General features: G+C 35.9%; 1 protein-coding gene across 2 annotated transcripts; it reads right to left on the reverse strand.

Moving 5' to 3' along the window:
* Nucleotides 1-6,338: 6,338 nt before the first annotated feature.
* On the reverse strand, nt 6,339-17,704 carry LOC113233336. 2 transcript variants are annotated; one of them, XM_026468439.1, is made up of 5 exons: nt 17,673-17,704; nt 12,862-13,043; nt 8,924-9,096; nt 7,169-7,335; nt 6,339-6,650 (listed from the first exon to the last, which is right to left on the reverse strand). In XM_026468439.1, exons 2-5 carry the CDS (start codon nt 13,028-13,030, stop codon nt 6,455-6,457), a joined length of 705 nt encoding a protein of 234 aa, XP_026324224.1. In that variant the 5' UTR covers nt 13,031-13,043; nt 17,673-17,704; the 3' UTR covers nt 6,339-6,454. The 2 variants fall into 2 exon arrangements, with proteins under 2 accessions (XP_026324224.1, XP_026324223.1); XM_026468438.1 differs by lacking the exon at nt 17,673-17,704 and adding an exon at nt 13,361-13,495.
* Nucleotides 17,705-19,467: the final 1,763 nt, after the last annotated feature.

Below are 19,467 nucleotides of genomic sequence, written 5' to 3' on the forward strand. Positions count from 1 at the left end.
GCGAGCGAAAAACGCAAGTGAGTGACTTGTAAGCCCGGCGAGCGATAATTAGTGAGCAGTGGTTTCTTAACACAGTATCAGTGGAATGACAGAGATGACATTCATTCATTCATTCATTCTCTGACGGTCGATGTTGCCTTACTAAAATTATCACGAAAATTACAGTATTTTTTTTTGTCTCGTTTAATCAGGAATTTAGCCTTCAAGTTAAATATATTTCTTTATGTCAAATAATTAGTAGACTGCGCCATTGACTCGCCACTGAAGAGCAAAATACCGATGGCGATGGCAGTTGACTAGCTTGATGGCTAACCACTAACAATCCATTACTCCTAACTTTTAACAGAATAACCTAGGTACAAAATCCTGCAATTTTGGCACTCTGTCGACACACAACCAGAGACTGAGAGAGAGGTAAAGATGGTGAAATTACAAGCACATGGGACTTGTCAACTTATATCTCAGGATGACAGGCGCAGTGTCAGTGCCTCTACGATCTTTGTGATTTAAAGCTCTGTAGTACTGCAACTGTTATGGATAGGCGTGTCGCTCATCACCAGCACGACTTGCTCGTCGCGTCACTTGAGATTATATAATAATCTCAGTACAGAGTACTAAAAAAACTGACTTCAAACGTGGGTGGAATTACATCTATTTGCCAAGTTTTATTGAAATCGGTTACCAGAAAGTGCGCAAACCCGGATTCATCCCCTAGTTCGCCACTATACGGGACTTGACACAGGAGATAATAAAAATCGGTTCTCACTACTCAAAGTATATTGAGAGAGACGCCTTGAAATGGAGAATAGCAAAATCAACCATTAAAATAATTGCTTCTTATAATAAAATTTAGGCTCTATTTATACAAAAATGAATCTTCATGCGTGACCAGCCAGCCTTAGAGGTGGATGATTTTCTTCAAAATTAAATGGGACCACTATGGAGGTACCATCTTTGCAACGAAAAAGAATCATCAAAATCGGTTCAAAAATACTGGAGTTATCGCCTAACATACATACAAAAAAAAAGAATAATGAAAAAACATACAGTCGAATTGAGAACTTCCTCCTTTTTTGAAGTCGGTTAATGAGATGATGTGAAAGCAGTGATGAACGCTTCAAGTCTTCCATAACGTAAAGTGTCTATTTCAAGAACCTTTAGGGTGCTTTTCCACTGACGCGGTGCTGGGCGGAGTGGAGTAATATATTGTATAAGGAATAATAACAATTCCACAGATAAGAAATTTGTTCTAACAAAACAGATTATCTTTATGCTGATCGTAAATTGCGGTTTTTGAATACATCATAGAGGGTTTATGATATGTGTAAATAAAGATATTTTCGTTCTTTTGGATAGTTTGTTCTAAAATTCCCTTGTAAAATGGAAAAAAAAGCAATTTGTTGCAGTCACCTCAGGAATTATGAATTGTTGTGATTTGTTACTGTAATTCCCCAACAACAACAAGCATAACAGCAAAAGCTTTCAGTTTAAAAGTAAATTTTAGAACTATCAAAACCTACTTCAAAAAAGGAGGAGGTTCTCTATTCGAATGTATTTTTTTTTGTACGTTACGCGATAACTCCGGTCGGATTTTTTAGTACCCTCTACTGAGATTATTATTTGTTTATTTAATCAGGCAACATGACATGATATACCTTAAGAACTAACATACATACAATGCAATATAACAGTATAATAAAACACTATTCATTTATTTACACGTATGCACTGCGACGTGTGACGCAGCTTGGGTGTCCGGTAACCGGCGGCCCGTGAAACGTCAATACATGACGTTTTCGCAAAACTATGATCTTATTGGTTTACACGTTATTGCTTATTACCCGCACCCATTTCTATAAGTACTATAGGCATTCACTTACGTTTATAATTATGTTCCGTTACGTAGAGAAATAAAAACGCACAAAATTTGTCCGCACTTTTTATTACTGGACTGGAATAGTAACACTTTGGTCATCCACGTACATCACAGCTATAATAAGCACACAAAGGGGCCCCAATTGGTAAGGACGGCGTTATTATTATAATATAATAGCCGAACCCAGAATTCGTTACAATGCCACTGAAAGAAAAAAAAACTGATTTTCGAAAGCGTAGCTGTAGACACATTTGTCTAAACTTCTATTTATATCAGTTGTTTCAATACACAACTGACTTAAGTAGAAGTGATGCAGTGACGCGGCAGCCGCGCTTCTAATTTTCATACAATAATTAGTTTGAGCGCGCACTTTTGCAGGCGTGGGCGCAACAAGTCGCGTAAGTTTTATCACAGAGTTATACGAAATGGTGAAATTACTGGCAAATGTCATCTTACGTCTCAGAGTGACGGGCGCAGTGGCAGTGCCCCTGAGATTTTTGCGATTTGAAGCTCTGAGTGGTACTGCAAATGTCTTGCCCATCTCGTCTCTTGATATTGTGTATTAATCAAATAACGTTACGGTTAAAAAAATAAGTCCGTGGCTTTGAAAATTAAAAATATATTTTTTCGAAATATTTTTTCGTTCGAATCCGACCGGATCGAAGGAATTTTTTCTGAGTGTTCGATCTTTGTATTAATAATTATAACAAACTATTGGAGTAATTTCACAAAAAATAATTGAATATAAATTCAATGAAAATTTTATTAATACAGTGAATAGCGACAGCTGTAAAGGTACTAACTGGGTGATACATCTGTCATAGATTTCTCATAGATGGCGCTACGACTAAAAAGTCGTTGAAAGACCAAGTACAAAGTCACGACGCAAGCACATAGAAAAATTCGTGAGGTCCGTTGGTTCGTTCCGTGGCTTAGTTGGTATAGCGTCTGCCACGGTATGCAAGAAGACGTCGGTTCGAATCCGACCGGATGGAAGGAATTTTTTCTGAGTGTTCGATCTTTGTATTAATAATTATAAAAAATATTTTTTGTCAAACGCAAACACGGGGGTGGGGCAATAGTAAGTACCATAATTCGGCAAGTTTTAATTAACGTTCTGATTACAGATGGAAATTCCATCATTTTATTCATATTTTTTCTTTCGCGCTAATTTTATATAGAAATAAATTCCGGAAAACGGTTTTATTTAAGTTTAAAGTCACGTACCTATTTATTAAACCGCACGCTTACGCATGGAATCGCCCTTGGGTTCGTAGATTTGGTGACCTATTCCTCGCAAGTTTCCCGTTGCGAGTTTGGTGTGGTGAGTAACGGATTTTAGTTTTCCCACGTTTTGCAACACTCGACTTCTGTGTAAGAAATAAATGAAAGGATGGGAAGAAAATATGAAACTTAAGTGTTCCTTAACACGTCGGTTGGATGAATCAAGAGAAGAGAAATAACATAGTTGAGTTTTTTGTAACCTTAAGAAACAATGATATTTTTAGTTTTTTTTATAATATCAAGTGACGGGACACGGGGCGAACAAGTTGTGAGCTTGATGGTAAGCTACACTCCTGTCCATAACAGTTGCAGTGCACTGCCACTGCGCACGTTACCCTGAGACCTAAGTCGACAAGTCCCATGTGCCTGTAATTTCACCAGCACCCTTCAAAACCGGAACACAGTAATGTTTACATTACTGCTGGGCGGCGGAAATAGGTAAGGTGGCAGTACTATTTTGAGACACAGAACTTCTGTACAGAATTTGTTCGTGTTTCTGAACATGTTTTCAGGATAAATTGAAAAAAATATATATATAATATTAGTATTAGGGATATCGTGTTTAGGAAATAATCCTATTTCTACATTAAATGAAATTTAGATAAAACGACGTTGTGTTAACTGTAGTTTATAACTTATGATAGTCAATTAACGCTCGTTTTATTAAGTGAATTACTATATTGAATGAGTTTATAGGAAGTAAAATTATGCCAATTGAGCGTTACATGAATAATATTCATATGATACATTATACACCCTTGTAAATGCCATGTTGTTTTTTTCTGTAACTTAAAAGCTTTTTTATGAACACCAAAATGAGATGTACTTCGTACCTTTAGTATAAAAAATATGGAAGTCATAAAAATAATACAAACACATGAAACAAATTACGTACATGTAAAATTTTGTAACTCTTATCTAAGCGTAAAAAAGTTATAGATGTTAGCGAAGGCTGTGTAATCGGTTATGTGATTTGAAGTATTTATTGCTGCTTGTAATATCTACCAGATTTCAAGAATAGGTTACCGATTCGATTTGAGTATAATCAATAAAAACTATCGAAAACGGCAACACCAAAATATATTGTTAAAAAAAAGATGAGAGATGGAAGTGAATTAACGTCTTAACTGACGAAACGTTACTTTCCTGAAATGATGTATATTTCGTCCGCTCATTCCAAGAAGTTATTAATTGCCATATAATTAATGTATATGTAATGTATAATAAATTAATTGTTATATGATAATTAATGATTTCTTGCACTAAGACTAAGCGATTTTTACGTGTTATAAGGGATTGCAGTTAATATGTTATGGGTATATTGTTTCATTTAAAAAAATGGTAATATGTTTATGCTTACATAGATGTAATTTTGTTCGTAGAATATTTGAACCTATTAATAAAGATTTTCCAAGTAGACATAGAAATAAGACTCCAGTGACTGTTAAAAATTATATTATAAGATCTTTCACTACAAATCCAAACAAAACAAAAACACGTCTTTTGTAATGCAAGACGCTTTTCGTAATGGCGGTAGAGATGGGTGATAAATAACGTCACGATGAAAAAATCACGATGATTCGCCGTCAAACAGTATCACCGTGAATCGTTCCGAAGGAACGACGTTCCAGTTACATAGGTGTTCCGCCGTTCCAATAGCTATCCCCGTCACTCACATCACGGCGTACATACATACGTATTTGGTACAATGCGCGATCTCCGTTACGTGGTGACTGAGCGCGCCACTCGTTGTAGTTCTCTTCAAATCGGGCCATTTCGGCGATGGGAGTGAGTGAGATAGGATGACTTTCTTTGCTCACTCACAAGGGTCGTAGGTACTTATTACTACTAGAAAGGGCGGATGAAAAAAATCTGCAGCAGTTACTATAAACATGTTTATTAACAAAGTTAAATATTTTTGTATATTTGTTTTATTTTATGAAGAGTTGGCATTTTATATTTATGTATAATCTACTTTGTGTATTCTACTAGAAATATAATTACATTACACTTTATTGCTATTTTTAACAATCCAAAGATTCGCATTAAATAAGTAACAAACAAAATTACATTAAATACAAAATCAACTTTTTGAATGGAATTGAAACTTATTACAAAGGGAGTAAAAATTTAAATCATTCTATAAAAAACGGCTACAAGTATTAGAAAGAAGCCGATGGCTAAAACCGTATATCGTGATGTAAGTTATAGGCGGGACAAGGTCACGGAAGTAACAGTTGTGACAAAATCTATATAATATATGATTTTTTTAGAACCGGAACGACAGTCACGGCGATAGAAATGTAACGCTATTCCCCATGTCTAAATGGCGGCCGCCTGTCAGCGTTCCGTTGATATCGATCATGATAATATCGATTTATTTCTTATTTCGATGAAACTAATTCTTAGTGACGTAAAGTAACTTTTCTAACAAAGTAAAATAAAGTAATATCACGATACGCTAATACTATATCCCCCTTGTGTAAGATTTTGTCCAGGGAAGTACTACCACCTCATCCGTTTCTGCCGCCAAGCAATTATATTCATATGAGCATTACTGCGTTTTGGTTTTGAAGAGTTAAGGGTGCTAGTGAAATTACAGGCACATGAGACTTGTCAACTTAAGTGTTCGGGTGTCGTGCGCAGTGGCAGTGTCCCTCAGTTCTTTGCTATTTAAAATATGTGGCTTATCATCAGGTGCACGACTTGTTCTTCCCGTCACTTGATATTTTATAAAAAATTGTCAAACTCTTTGTGTAATAATAATAAATAATAATAAATAACGCACACACTCAACATAGCCCCGCACTAGGGAAACCCTGTATCGCGGGTGCCATGGACACATACATAGACAACCACAAATTACACCTAAACTCTCGAGAGAAATAATTGTAGGCCATACTACTATTTCTCCCGGCCCGGGAATCGAACCTGGGACCTCTGCGTGGCATGGTAACCGTTTGGCCACGGAGGCAGTTAGTGTAATAAGGCCACGTCTTTTTTTATGGTATCAAGTAACAAACAAGTCGTATGCCTGGTGGAAAGCGACATGCCTGTGTATAATAGTTACAGTGCCGCTTAGAGCTTTCAATGGCAAAGATCCGAGGGGCACTGCCAATGCGCCCGTCATCCCGAGACATAAGTTGACTAGCCCCATGTGCCCGTAATTTCATTTGATGGCAGAAATATGTAGGTAAAGTGGTATTACTTCCCTGGACACACTCTTTCACAAGGAGCGCTACTGCTTCTTTAAAACCGACTTATAAATTGTGGAAATTTCTTGATAAACAAAGTTTAATTGAACTTCTTGACCATTAGCTTCATACATCGATCGTCATCCCTCGGATACTTGAGACCGGCGTCAGCTAGCTCCCTCAAGGTAAGGCTCAGGATTTCGGTAAACCCCGCTCGGGTCGCACACTTCTGTGCCGCAATTCCGGAGAACAAGGTTGACGTGGATGGAATGCCATGTAATTTACACAGAGGCTCTCTGTAATATACAATTAAGTATAGATTGTGTAAGCAATTTGTGTCCTGATTAGGGTGGGAAAAAAGTGACAGCCTAGTTAGCAGAACACTTGTTTCCTGTGGTCGTGGATTCGATGCTTGACAGGCTTGTATAATTTTTTGGCTTACCCGCAGCTATTATTAAAAATGGAAGCAAATTAATTTGCTACTCCGCGAACCCAATGAAGGTTAAATCGTGCAGAATAGCTGCGCTAGTTAATTTTCCCACTTTCCCTAAGCATAAAAATCCGTGTCGGGTATATTTTTGGTGGTGGTTTGTGGCTGTAGTTGCGTTTGTGTTATTTATTTTACGAAGTCCACTTCGTCAATTAAATATCTTAACAAAAAGCGGAAACTTAATCAATATTAACACAGCCAAAGAATTTGTAAGGTATTGGTTACTAAATACTAGCATTCTATAATACCTATTAATGCTTATTTGTTATACACCGACGCGATATCTTCACTATTTACTTATTAAAAAATTTTAAAGGAACCTACCGTGCAGCCAACATCCTAGCTCCAAGACTAGCACCTCTGTAGTCTCTCCTTACCACTAAACCAACAGCATACAGCAGTTTATCAGTTTCCAAGTATTCGAAAGCATTTAGCTTCGAGTTGAAAATTCCCAAAGTTCCCTGAACGTTACGCCACGCTGCTCCATCTGACTGAAAGTGAAAGATTAAACTATTAAATGCTGGTAAGATGCTTATGAGTAAGTACTGTAGTTTTATTGCAGGTTGCTGTTTTCAACTACATAGTTCTGCATGGTCACATAGATGGCCCTCATAAGAAGGCTCAGGGTCACTCAGCGGGCAATGGAGAGAGCGATGCTCGGTATTTCCCTACGTGATAGAATCAGAAGTGAGGAAATCCGTAGAGAACTAAGGTAACCGACATAGCTCGAAGAATTGCTCAGCTGAAGCTAGAAGATCCGATGGCCGTTGGGGCGGAAAGGTTCTTCAATGGCGACCGCGCCCCGGACGACGCTCAGTAAGTAGGCCCTCCATCAGGTGGACCGACGATCTGGTAAAGGTCGCGGGAAGTCAATGGATGCGAACAGCGCAGGACCGATGGTCGTGGCGATCGTTGGGGGAGGCCTATGCCCAGCAGTGGGCGTTGTATGACTGAATAATGACATATATGCCTCAAAATATTCCATGAGTTTTTTTTAAATTGGAAAGTCATTATGAATTAGTCAGTATTTGAGGTTAGCGCCAACAAAGTAAACGCCTTGTGAACGAGTTCGTTCAGGGAAGTACCTTACCTATTTTTGCGGCCAATTATGTAAAGTAAGCATTATTGTGTTCTGGTATTGAAGAGTGAAATTACAAGCACATGGGCACTTATCAACTTATGTCTCAGGGTGCAGGGTGCACTAGCACTGCTCGTCAAATCTTTGCAATTTAAGTGTGGCACTGCAGTTGTTATGGGTAGGTGATTCGCTTACCATCAGGCGCACCACTTGTTCGTGCCGTCCATTGAAATCATAAAATAAAAATCACAAATACCCGCTCACGCGATACATGCAGCTGTGGACGCATACCACACCTAGAGGTGCCTGTGATGATTTTATACCGATTTATGGGATATCGAAGTCATGACAAGTAAAAGAACTATTATTAATTGCTATTTCGGTAACTACTCTAGCAAACCATAAAGTTTTTAATGCCTGGGTCTGTCATTTAAAAAAAATAAACAACTTCAAAAATACGTCACGACAATCGTGTGTGTTATTGTTTGGGCTGGTGATTTCGATGTTTATTTATTGAAAACATACCGTAAGTAGCGTTTTTCAAGTTTACCGTGAATATAAATGTTTACAAACTATACTTTAAGGAGTAATTTCATGGTAAACGTTAGAACCACCCAAACGGAATATTATCATATTTATCCAAGTACGCCAAAAATTTCATTAGTGCTCTTTAAGTGCAGGATTTGCGGTGTATTACTGCATTTTATTTGAAATGTTTTTGTTGGTAGCACGGAGGGTATTTATTTAGCAATGCAGAATAATAACTTTTATTTATAAAAACTTGTATTTAAACTGAATCCTTTTCTATTTTGCGAAACCAAATAGCCGCCATTTTGCGGTAGGAGGAGCGCATCGCGTGAGCGGATACACGCAAACCTAAACGTATTTTGTTCACATCAACTCTTCTTGTTAGTCCGACATGAAGATCCAAAGCAAACAAATTTCCATAAGTCACGAAGCATCATAATTTACAAGGTCTAAGGTGATTGTGTTTTTCTTACCAAACCAGGTATCACCTCCTGTTCATCAGCAAACTTTACAAAGCAGCAGTTGACAGCAGCCAAAGTTTTCTTTCCATCTTTGATGTGATAGCAGGCGAGACTCATGCGCTTCGATAAATGATGTGCATAATATATTTCCATGTTTCGCCTGCTTTCTTCTTCTTCTGTTACTCCTGATTTATGATAACGTTTGGTTATTACAGGTATTTTATGTCCCACTACTTGCTACTGCTAAGCTTTTCTCTAAATAGTCTAACACGCTAGCCTACTGCGCTAGGAAACTTCATATTTGTCTTTGAAATGTAATAGGCATACGTTTTCTCTATGACATGGTACTTAATATCTTTGATCATTCTGTTTGACATTATACACTATGATACGTATTTCAGCGATAATAACAATCCGTAACAATAATAGCTCATAATTATTTTGTGACCCTAAATGTAGTTAAGACAAATTTCATGAATTTCACTACCAGAAAAGAAAAATCTTGTACCGCCTTTCACTAATGACAATCAAGCTATAAATACGAGGCATGCCTTTTAAGTTCTGTCGTTTATATATTTACCGGCAGCTTTGAAATTGGAACTGTTCGATATTCAAATTGTTGGAATTTAGAATCTCAAATCAATTGAAAGTATAAGGATTAATGCTATTGTTTAGTCATTGTGTCGTTTTCAATCTGTCAGGTCACGTACGAAAATGAATCTTACTAAGGAAAATGTCCGTGCAATAATTTTGTACAACTTTAAAAGAGGCCTGACACGGCTTCAGTGATTTCAAGAGCTACCATCTGTGTTCCACGATGAAGCGTCATCTCTGCGGACTGTCGAACGCTGGTATTTAGAATTCCAGTGTGGACATACCAGTTTTAGTGACAAATCTCGCGAAGGACGTCCAAAATTCACCTTCACGAAAGAAAACATTATTGCTGTGAGACAACTAATTCTCAAACTCATCATGTGACATATCGAGAGATAGAGGCGTTATTAGGCATCTCAGTTGCGACAATTGCACTTGAAGATCATATAACGATTAATGCAGATTGGTAGACCTTGTAGTTAAGAAAACTCTTCGTGGTCAAAGGTTCCAATCCGGTGAAGAAGCAGTTGACGCTTTCAAGACAGCCATATTGAACACCCCTACTTTGGAGTGAAACAAATGTCTTAATGACTGGTACAAGCAAATGGAAAAGTGTATTAAACTACGTGGTGAATATTTAGAAAAACAATAAAAGATAGGTACTATAAGGTTCTAGTAGTGTTTTTTCTTCAAACGAGAAAACTTATAAGATATGCTTCGTAGAGTAAAGTTGAAAACATTTCAATGTTATCAAGGACATAACTATTTGACAACAACAAATTGATAAGATTTGGAAAATTATTATCTTACATGACTGGCTCTTCGTGACATGACACGATGATTTCTATCTGTTCAAGTGTGTGTTATATCGTATTATTCATACTCAAAATATACAAGTCACGACCACTATAAGGTAACGAAGCACCTTAGACGTTGGAGAAAGAACTAAGAAGGACGGATTTGTGCTGCCAAAATTCATGTCCATCCTCTAAGATCGCATCATCACCCCTTCTCCCACTGGGCTATGCAATAAATCTCCTTCTCTCTACGCTACTAACAAATCTATTTCAACTTTGCTCAATTCGCATCAGTGTATACAGGCCGGTTTATTCATAATATTTTTAACCTGACCTTTCGTAAGGACGTCCTCAATTTGATTGATTCATATAATTTGCGGTCTACCTTTTCCCTTGTTTCCATCCACATTAGCTCTATAAATTTGTGTCGTCAATCTACTAACATGTCACGCCCGTTTCCCGGAGGTACTACGCAATAAACCCGCACTCGCTACGCTACTGACAAATCGATTTCAACATTTTCAACTAACATCTGTCTCTTCATATATGCTCGATTATTCTCGATAGTTTCAACTTGACCATTTTTAAGTCCGGATTTAAATCGCGTATATTTGTTTTTTCAACAAACCAACGTTTCGGGCCTTTTAACATACAAATTATTTTATTTTAACAATATGAATTTTTATTAAGTTAAATTTATTATTAATTAATGATGGAGTTTAGAATACATTAATACATATTAATTAGTACTGCAGCAACCTGGGTAGATAATGGGGTTTTTCAAACTTCATTGAATGTGTAGTAATGTGTTAAATCACGGAACAATAGTTTCATTTTCTTTGTGTAACAATTGCGAAAACCTAAGAACTCCATAAAAAATGAAAGTGTTCATTAGGATCACTTTGACCTAGTTTACAGCAAATGTGCTGGGGAACTCCATTTAAGCAAAATAATTGCTTGTGCTAGGAGACCCCGCTCTTCCATGTTAGGGTTTTATGTGACCAGGTAATACAATACCCCCAACCAGTCTAATATAGTTGGCATATACCTTTTCCCTTGTTTCCATCAGCTATGTAAATCTGTACCGTCAATTTACTAATATCCATGCTTTCTACATGACCAAATCGTAGAAGTAATCTCTTTTGTATCCTATTGACTATATAATTTTACACATTAAGACGCTCTCTTACTACGCTGTCCCGCATTCTGTCTTTAAAAGTCGATACAACCTCAGCTCGAATTAAACATTTTGCCGTACTAATAAGGTTCATTTTGCTTGAATCAAACGGCATATACTGATACTGGCTTTATTTCAGAATTTATTTTTTTATAAATTAAATTAAGGTTATTTGAAATATGTATATCGTATACTATACGTGCACTATTTAGTCCAGCTGATATATATAAAAAAAACATTGGTATGTAAGGTACCTATTGAATACAGCGATTTTCTTGTAAAATTTCGAGGTAAGTTTGTGTTTATTATATTGTGAATGTTTTTTAGGAATGTTTTCACACAGCACCGTATACTAATCAGTGTATATCTTCAATATTCCTACATATTTTTCCAAAATGATTGATACAACACTTATTCGGATCAAAGCCATTTGAAGTTGTATCGACTTCTAAGAGTAACGTCAACCATACTGCGCAAAGATTTGAATTCTACAGCATTCACTCTATTTTCACGCTTTTTCTGTCATACCCAATATTCACTTCCGAACATCAGGGTTGGAATGCCTCGATGAACCCATAGTCCAATGAAAAAATTCAAACAATACAAAATGTAATGTTATCACAACGTCTCTATTCTCATTATCTGATTTTCATATTCAGTTAAATAAATGTAGTCAAATTGCTGGTGAAATTACAGGTTGGGTCTTTGCGATTTAAAGCTCTGAGTGGCACTGCAACTGTTGTGGACAGGCGAGTCGGTTACCACCACAGGCGTACGACTTAGTATCAAACTGTACATTATAGTTATACATAACTGAGTTGGGATCATAACGATACCTCCAATGAACAATACGCCAACTTAATTTTTTGGTCATTTTCTCGTTATGCTCCCCGAATTTTGTGAAAAAAAGAATAAAGAAACGAAAAAAATAAAAACTCATTTTGTGAAAAAAAGAAACAAACAACAAAATAAAAATAGAGATGACCACAAAATTAATTAGGCGCAGTGCTCCTTGGAGGTATCGATAAAAAAAAGTAATTTAAACATCGAAAAAGAAACTAAAATTCCACATTACAAGGAATTTCTCAATATTTTGATATTTTCTTTCTTTACATAATTACTATCACAATTACTTTTATTTTGTCTCAATTCGACTGAATTTTGACTGAATATGATTACGCTGACATTTGTGAACCGATTTAGTTTCATGCATGCAACTTTTGGGTTTCAATTGTTCCATGTGGAACTGAGTACGTAGAACTACTGGGAATAAACCATTTCCTGACATTACTTCGAGTTGCGATATAGTTTAAATATTGAACCTTCGCAAGCAAAACGCGCTACCAAGGGTCATAATTTTTTAGATAAATGCTTGTACTTACCACTAAGCTGACTCATGACTGAATCAGGCAATAGCTGTTCCATCATCATGTTCAAAGCTACTTTGTCGTCTTCGGGAAGTAGGTCTTGGATCACCCATTTTGCTCCATCTGACTCCCATTCGTCGTAGATTTGAGGACACGACGCATCCCATATTCTTTTATATGGCATTGCCGTTTGGGAACTGGGAATTGAAAGAGTTGTGTATCGATTAATCTGTATTTAGCAACTTACTAAATAATCTAATTAAAAAAAAAAATAAACAGCCCTCCTCGTCAGACGCTAAAGGAAAGTGGGACTCGCTTAAAGACTGATGGTACAAGTGGTAGGAATGGAGATCATATAAAACAACTTCCTCCACCCTCCTTCGCTACTTGCCACTAAGAGCTTGAAAGCGCAGAGACCTGAGGACACTGCCAAGTCATCCTGAGATATATGTTGACAAGTTCCACGTGCCTCTAATTTCACCAGCGCTTCAATCCGAAACGCAGTAATACTCACATTACTGCTCGGCGGCAGAAATAGGTAAGGTGGCAATACTTCCCTGGAAGAACTCTTTTACATGGAGCTGTACTGCTACTACAAACTTACGAACTTGACCGAGGAAAACAATATCAAAATTTTGTACTGATAAGTGGACTTCCTAAACAAGTACTTATAGCTATAGTACTATTGAAAAAATGATAAAAAATGTATACATGACGGCAATTATATCATCATTTATCTTATCTTTTTGACAAGAGTCACGATTTACGACAAGCGTGTTTCGGAGATTACACATTCAATTCGGTGACCTTGGTGACACTCTGTGTGCATTGTGAGGGGGGTTCGATGTCAGGTCGGATGTAACAATTTAAGAAACAAACATTTCGAAAGTGGATGGGGGTTTTTAAACGCATAAAAAAAAGGAGTAGGTACTCAATTCGACTGTTTTTTTTTTGTAAGTATGTTACGCATATGTGAACCGATTTCGAGGATTCTTTTTTGTTGGAACGAGGGTACCTCAGTGTTGGTCTCATATAAATTTTAACAAAAGATTTTGAGAGTTGTAGAGTCCTGATTAATGCTTTTCGTAGTTTCAATTCTGTGTAATGTTGGTCAGTGATTGTAGTTTTCATTATTTTGCAAATAAACAATATTTATGGAAGTGGACCAACGAACTACTGTTATGCTGTCGTTATACTGTCGTTTAGATATTGTTAGCAGTCTCTCAGGGTCAATACAATATTAACGTAGATTGTTTGAAATGAGAAGTCGGCAAAATCAAGGAGACGTGTATTTGTAGCAGCGTCTTGCAGTTTATATATTATTTAAAGACGACAAAACATTAATTATCTTGTATATTTATGTTATACATTGAAACCCACAAGTCAATGACAAAAAACTAGATTTGAGGTAATTACATTAAGAGTTTCTGGCCTCCTAGAGTTTGCCTTACGAACGAAGCAGTACAGTTGAATAAATATGGCGATTTCCAGTACAATTTGCTTACCTATAAATAAAGATAATTTGGCTTTGACTTTGACTAAGAAATATCCTTCTTCTCTTTGCTTACAACCGGTGCCATGTTTAGGATTTCTCTAGCGTTACTTTTGGAAAGATCATCCTCGTTATTTCAGCCGAAAGACGTGCTGGACATATGCCTCCCCTTATTATTTGTAAAAATAACATATTGGCGATCGTCAACAAACATTTTCTTCCATTAGAACACCGACGTACAGTAAGCGACATGTCTTACTTAACGAGCATTGCTCGTATATCTATAGATTGTTCGGATTTATTTGCTAAAATACAAACAGCCTCCGTGAACGTGGACGTACCTTTAGTCAAAACTAATTACAGACAAAATTCTTTTATAATGCGTGCCTCCTCTGCGTTTAATAAGTCGTGTGTGGACCGTGATCTTGATATGTTTTGTACTAGTACCGCTGCAGTAAAACGGCGTTTAAGTATAAAAAGCTTTGAATGCGTGTACCAATTCTGCCCTCCTAACTAAGACAGCAGTAACTAAGTCAACCCTGTTTTCGAGAAAAACGTAATTAAAGAAAATAATTTAAAATTTACTCTAACTTCAAAACTACGCAAGCTATAGCGACATGGCATATATCAATAGAAAGACAAAAAAAAGAATGAAGAATTTTAAGGTGACATATTTATATATGTATGTTAAGGTTATGTACGATATTATTTCAAAATTTTTAAAAGTTTAGTAACTGCTTTAGTAACACAACTGATCCTCCTAACCATAACGGCAGTAAGTACCTTAGATACTGCACTTATTATTAGATAAATATCGTACTGCTAATTAATCTGGAAACTACATATTCAAAAACAAATTCATAATAATATATATAATAAATAACTGCTGTATCTGTTCAGTGACTGCAGTTTTTGCTAAAAATACACTTCATATTGACGCTATTTTCTAATGTTTTATACAGTCGAAACTCACAATTTGTTAGTATATTCTTACTAAACATCGACGTAAAGCGGCAGAATGCTGCATTGCTTGAGGTTTTGGAGAGTATCGGTGGCCTAATTTCCTCTCTTCACTTTTTATTTTCCTCTTTTCTCGCTTCCTTCTCTTCTGTGTTAGCAACGACTGAGTAATGCCACTGGTATTACAAGCGTACATGATAGGCTACGGTAAGAGTTCGAGTCCCACTGTTTGTTGTATACACAACTGCTTATTCAAGGAATAAATGATTTCTATTTCTGTTTCCAAGTCGGACATACTGTTAATTGGATTGGGAATATAAAGAGATGAGAAAATATAGTATTTTATATAGATATATTAATTTCGTACATTTATAAAATTAGAATAAAACAAAGAAAATGTATTATTTATTTGTTGAAATCCCAGATATATGAACCTTTAATCACATTTCGATTGACAATAAACAGTAGAAAAAAAAATCAAACCTTGCCTTATATTGAAATTAGTTAAAGTTTAGTCTCCTTATTACAATAACTTAGTTGAGTAACTAGAATTTGAGATCACGTTTCTTTATTAAAGAACTATATTATTATTATTATTATTATTAATGCTATGACGACTGCTATAACATTCAGTCTTCTCTGATTAATTATTTTACTTGAGATCAACTTTATATGTCAAAAATAACACTTTTTCACAAGTATTAGACGCACAGAGGAGTATTACACCTCAAACGTTGCACAAAATGATTTTGTGATTTTTATCGATTTGTCATGTAATAAAAAGCATTTTAAAGTCATTATATTGTACTAAAACACAGTCATAGTTTCCGTTGTATTGAAAATTAATTGCAAAAAATATTATATTAATGGGACACGTCTTCATAAGACCCATCGTCATCTAAGTTGATGTTGTACCTGCGGGACATTTTTATTTAAAAACATTATCAAGAGTTACGAAGTTTTAAGTTACACACAAAATCATAAGTTAACTAGGCTTAACTGATATATATATATAACCATGTGTGAATGTGGGGATTACAAAAAAAAAGTTATTTTTTATTGTGAAATGTATACGGTGAGAAATATCACTTTATCAAGTGCAATCCGGAAAATATAATTTTAAATACGAGAAAGTAAGTACGTAAGAGGAAGCTCTTCAATATTCATCAATAGGTATTACAAAACTTTCACCACACATAAACACAGAATTGGGTTGAAAGATTACGTTTAAACAGGAGCGCTGAAATTCCCGTTTAGTGTTGTAATGGTTACTAAGCTTTGTAGATGAATTTAACAAAATGTTTGAAATGGACTTTTGATCGATTTTTGCTTAGAAATACTCCTCTGTGCGATGTCTGATTGCCACTAGCTTAGAGACGTCTTCTTTCCAATTATAACTGCAGTCGGTATCTATACGAGTTATTACAGTTTTATTAGAATTGCAACTACAAAATGTTATAGATTTCCTTATAATAACTGCAGTATATAATAGATACTGCATTTATAATTAGCTCTAAGATGGTAGATTTTGTAAAACATAAATAAAATTAGTGCAGCAACTATTAGATACTGCGTTTATTGCTAGAATTCCATCGCATTCCATCAAATTTGACTCAAAAATATATAGTAACTAATCTTACTGCACTTTGAATTAGCAATTATATATTGTACTAAGTTATTGCAGTTTCACTTCCATGTATTACAGGGTTCACATGGGAATTTTGATACGTGAGGAAGAGCCAAATGTAGATCTTGTTTTGGTGTTAACGATTATGTATTTAACTCAATTTCGTCAAAAATGCTAGTTACTGCACTTTCCATTAGGACGGCAGAATTGTAGATTGCAGGTTTTGTGGTCTAAGTGACCGTCATTTACTTTTGCTGTTAATTGTACTTAGTGAGATCAAGATGCGATAGTTGTAGCTTCACATAAATTTTTTGTTAATATTTATATGTGGAAACTCATGAAATTTCAGAGAATTTTCAGAGTTTCAGAATTTGAAAATTTATTTAGTTTTCTAAGTGACAGTTTGTTTGTCAGTTCTCCGACAAGATATTAATTAATTAAAAAATAAATAGATGGCGCAGGCATCTTCAACTGCTAGAAGTCAACTGTGACAGCTTTCTAAGGACTGACAGGTGTCAGTGATGATGCGTGACAGTGGTGCGAGTTAGGGTGAAACAGATATGCTCAATCCAATATGAATTGTGGGGCAAATGATGTTCAAGATGGTAAAAGAGGGTTTGAGTTTCTCAAGTAAAATGGTCACCTACTTAAAATTGCAGCATTCAAAATGACATCGCCGATATATACATTTCTTCTCAAGATGAAACGAGAGATGAATAGATAAACAGATTTACAAAAGATACTTACAGAGACGTCCGTCAGCGACAAGTTTCGGCGCGACTATTTTGGACGGATATTTGCGTAGTTCGCTACTTAACATTTGTTACAAATACACTCGGGAGCAATGAATTTGGGTCGCCAACATAATATTATAATGCTAGTTTTTTAAAACAAAAGTATATTAGAAACAAATTTATTCAAACAAAAACTAAATTACGTAGGCTTCGTTAGACTGACACAAATATAAATTAGCAAAAGGCTATAACGTAAAAATCAATAATGCAATTGCTGTAAATTGAGGTCAGTGACAAGATTTATAAAAATATATTGCAATTGTACATACGTGACTTTGATCGATTGGTCAAGCATCATGTTTTCACCCAAATGAAAAATTTGTGTTGTACAAATACGATGGAACCCAAATATTATATTAATATTCCAGGAGATTGATCTAAGTTGGCTTGTATTGAAGAAAAAGTTGCATACACTAGCGGGCCGGTACTCGTGTAGGCTAGAATATCATGGAGCTGGTAGAAAACAACCATGAATAGCGAAAGACAGAGCGATGCCATGCGGGCGTTGCCGGTGTGTTAAATCGTTGCAATGCTATTATGATTTCAACGCACCGAGTGCCACAAGTGCAATGCGGTGTCGCAACGTAATGCCACTTACTTACGCACCGCCAGAGATAGGCAGCGGGTTAAAAGCTGGTCAACCCGCCCTGGTTTTAACCGGGTTTTTACCCAAAGCCCCGACGGGTTTATATCAATTCTGCCCAAAAACGTAGGCAAAACAATACCTACCTTGCAATCCTGTTAATTCACACTACTACAGTGGCACGTTACAATTCGATTTGTGTGGAAATCGATTGAAGTGTATACGATCTAACGCTTTTTAATATCGATTTCTTTCAATTAGATTTTGAAGTTAATCGATTCAATAAAAAGGCAAATTGAATCATCTAGATCAGAAGGCAATAAACATTTCGTGATAATATAATTATATATATCCTCGCAACATAATAATATCATTGAGCAAAATATATTTTTAGTTGTAAATAGTTTTTGTCATGAATTTCGGGCATTAATGGGTTTTAACCCGTCTGTGCGTGCCGCAGCACTCCCTTCTTGCTCTTAGACCCCTGTCTGTCAGACATTACGTCAATATTCACTATGTAACAAATTTTCAAAAAGTTCCTTTTCTGGTTTGTCTGTGTTGGTTACCATTTAATTAAGCAGAGTATGTACAAAACAGTAGCTACTGTAACAGGCAGCTTAGGTTTTGAATTTGGAATTATATAAATAATAGAGGGTTGATTTCAAACGGACATCTTAGTAATTCTAGGCTAAGATTTCAAATTGAATATACGTTTCCAGATATATTTATGAATAATCGTCGTTTCTGTTATAAAAGTACCTCTCTCAAAGCAATTTGAGTTACGTTCTTTACACTATGTTCTTGAAATTTTGCTTTTGTGGCTCACATAGTGGTATTTACATAGCTACATATTGGTATTTACAAGGTCTCGCAAATCTTATCTTATGAATTTGTAGAATTTGATTGAAATATGCATTGACTTACAATGATATGGACGTCGGGTCCGCGCTAAAAAGTGTCCGCACTTGTAAGGCGCTAAAATCGTATACAGAGCGCTACACTCCGCTTTAGTCTTCATTTGTTCTACGGACAGCGCGATACTGCGATGACATAACAATTTGAATTTCGAATAGGTTGACTTGGGACATTTTTTTCGTTGTTTTTGTATTAGACCCGTCGTCCATTTATTTGTAAGTCAATGGAAATATGCTATTGATTTGAAACA

The sequence above is a fragment of the Hyposmocoma kahamanoa genome, unplaced genomic scaffold (assembly GCF_003589595.1).
Source record: "Hyposmocoma kahamanoa isolate Upper Pololo Valley unplaced genomic scaffold, ASM358959v1 78, whole genome shotgun sequence".
Lineage (NCBI taxonomy): Eukaryota > Metazoa > Arthropoda > Insecta > Lepidoptera > Cosmopterigidae > Hyposmocoma > Hyposmocoma kahamanoa.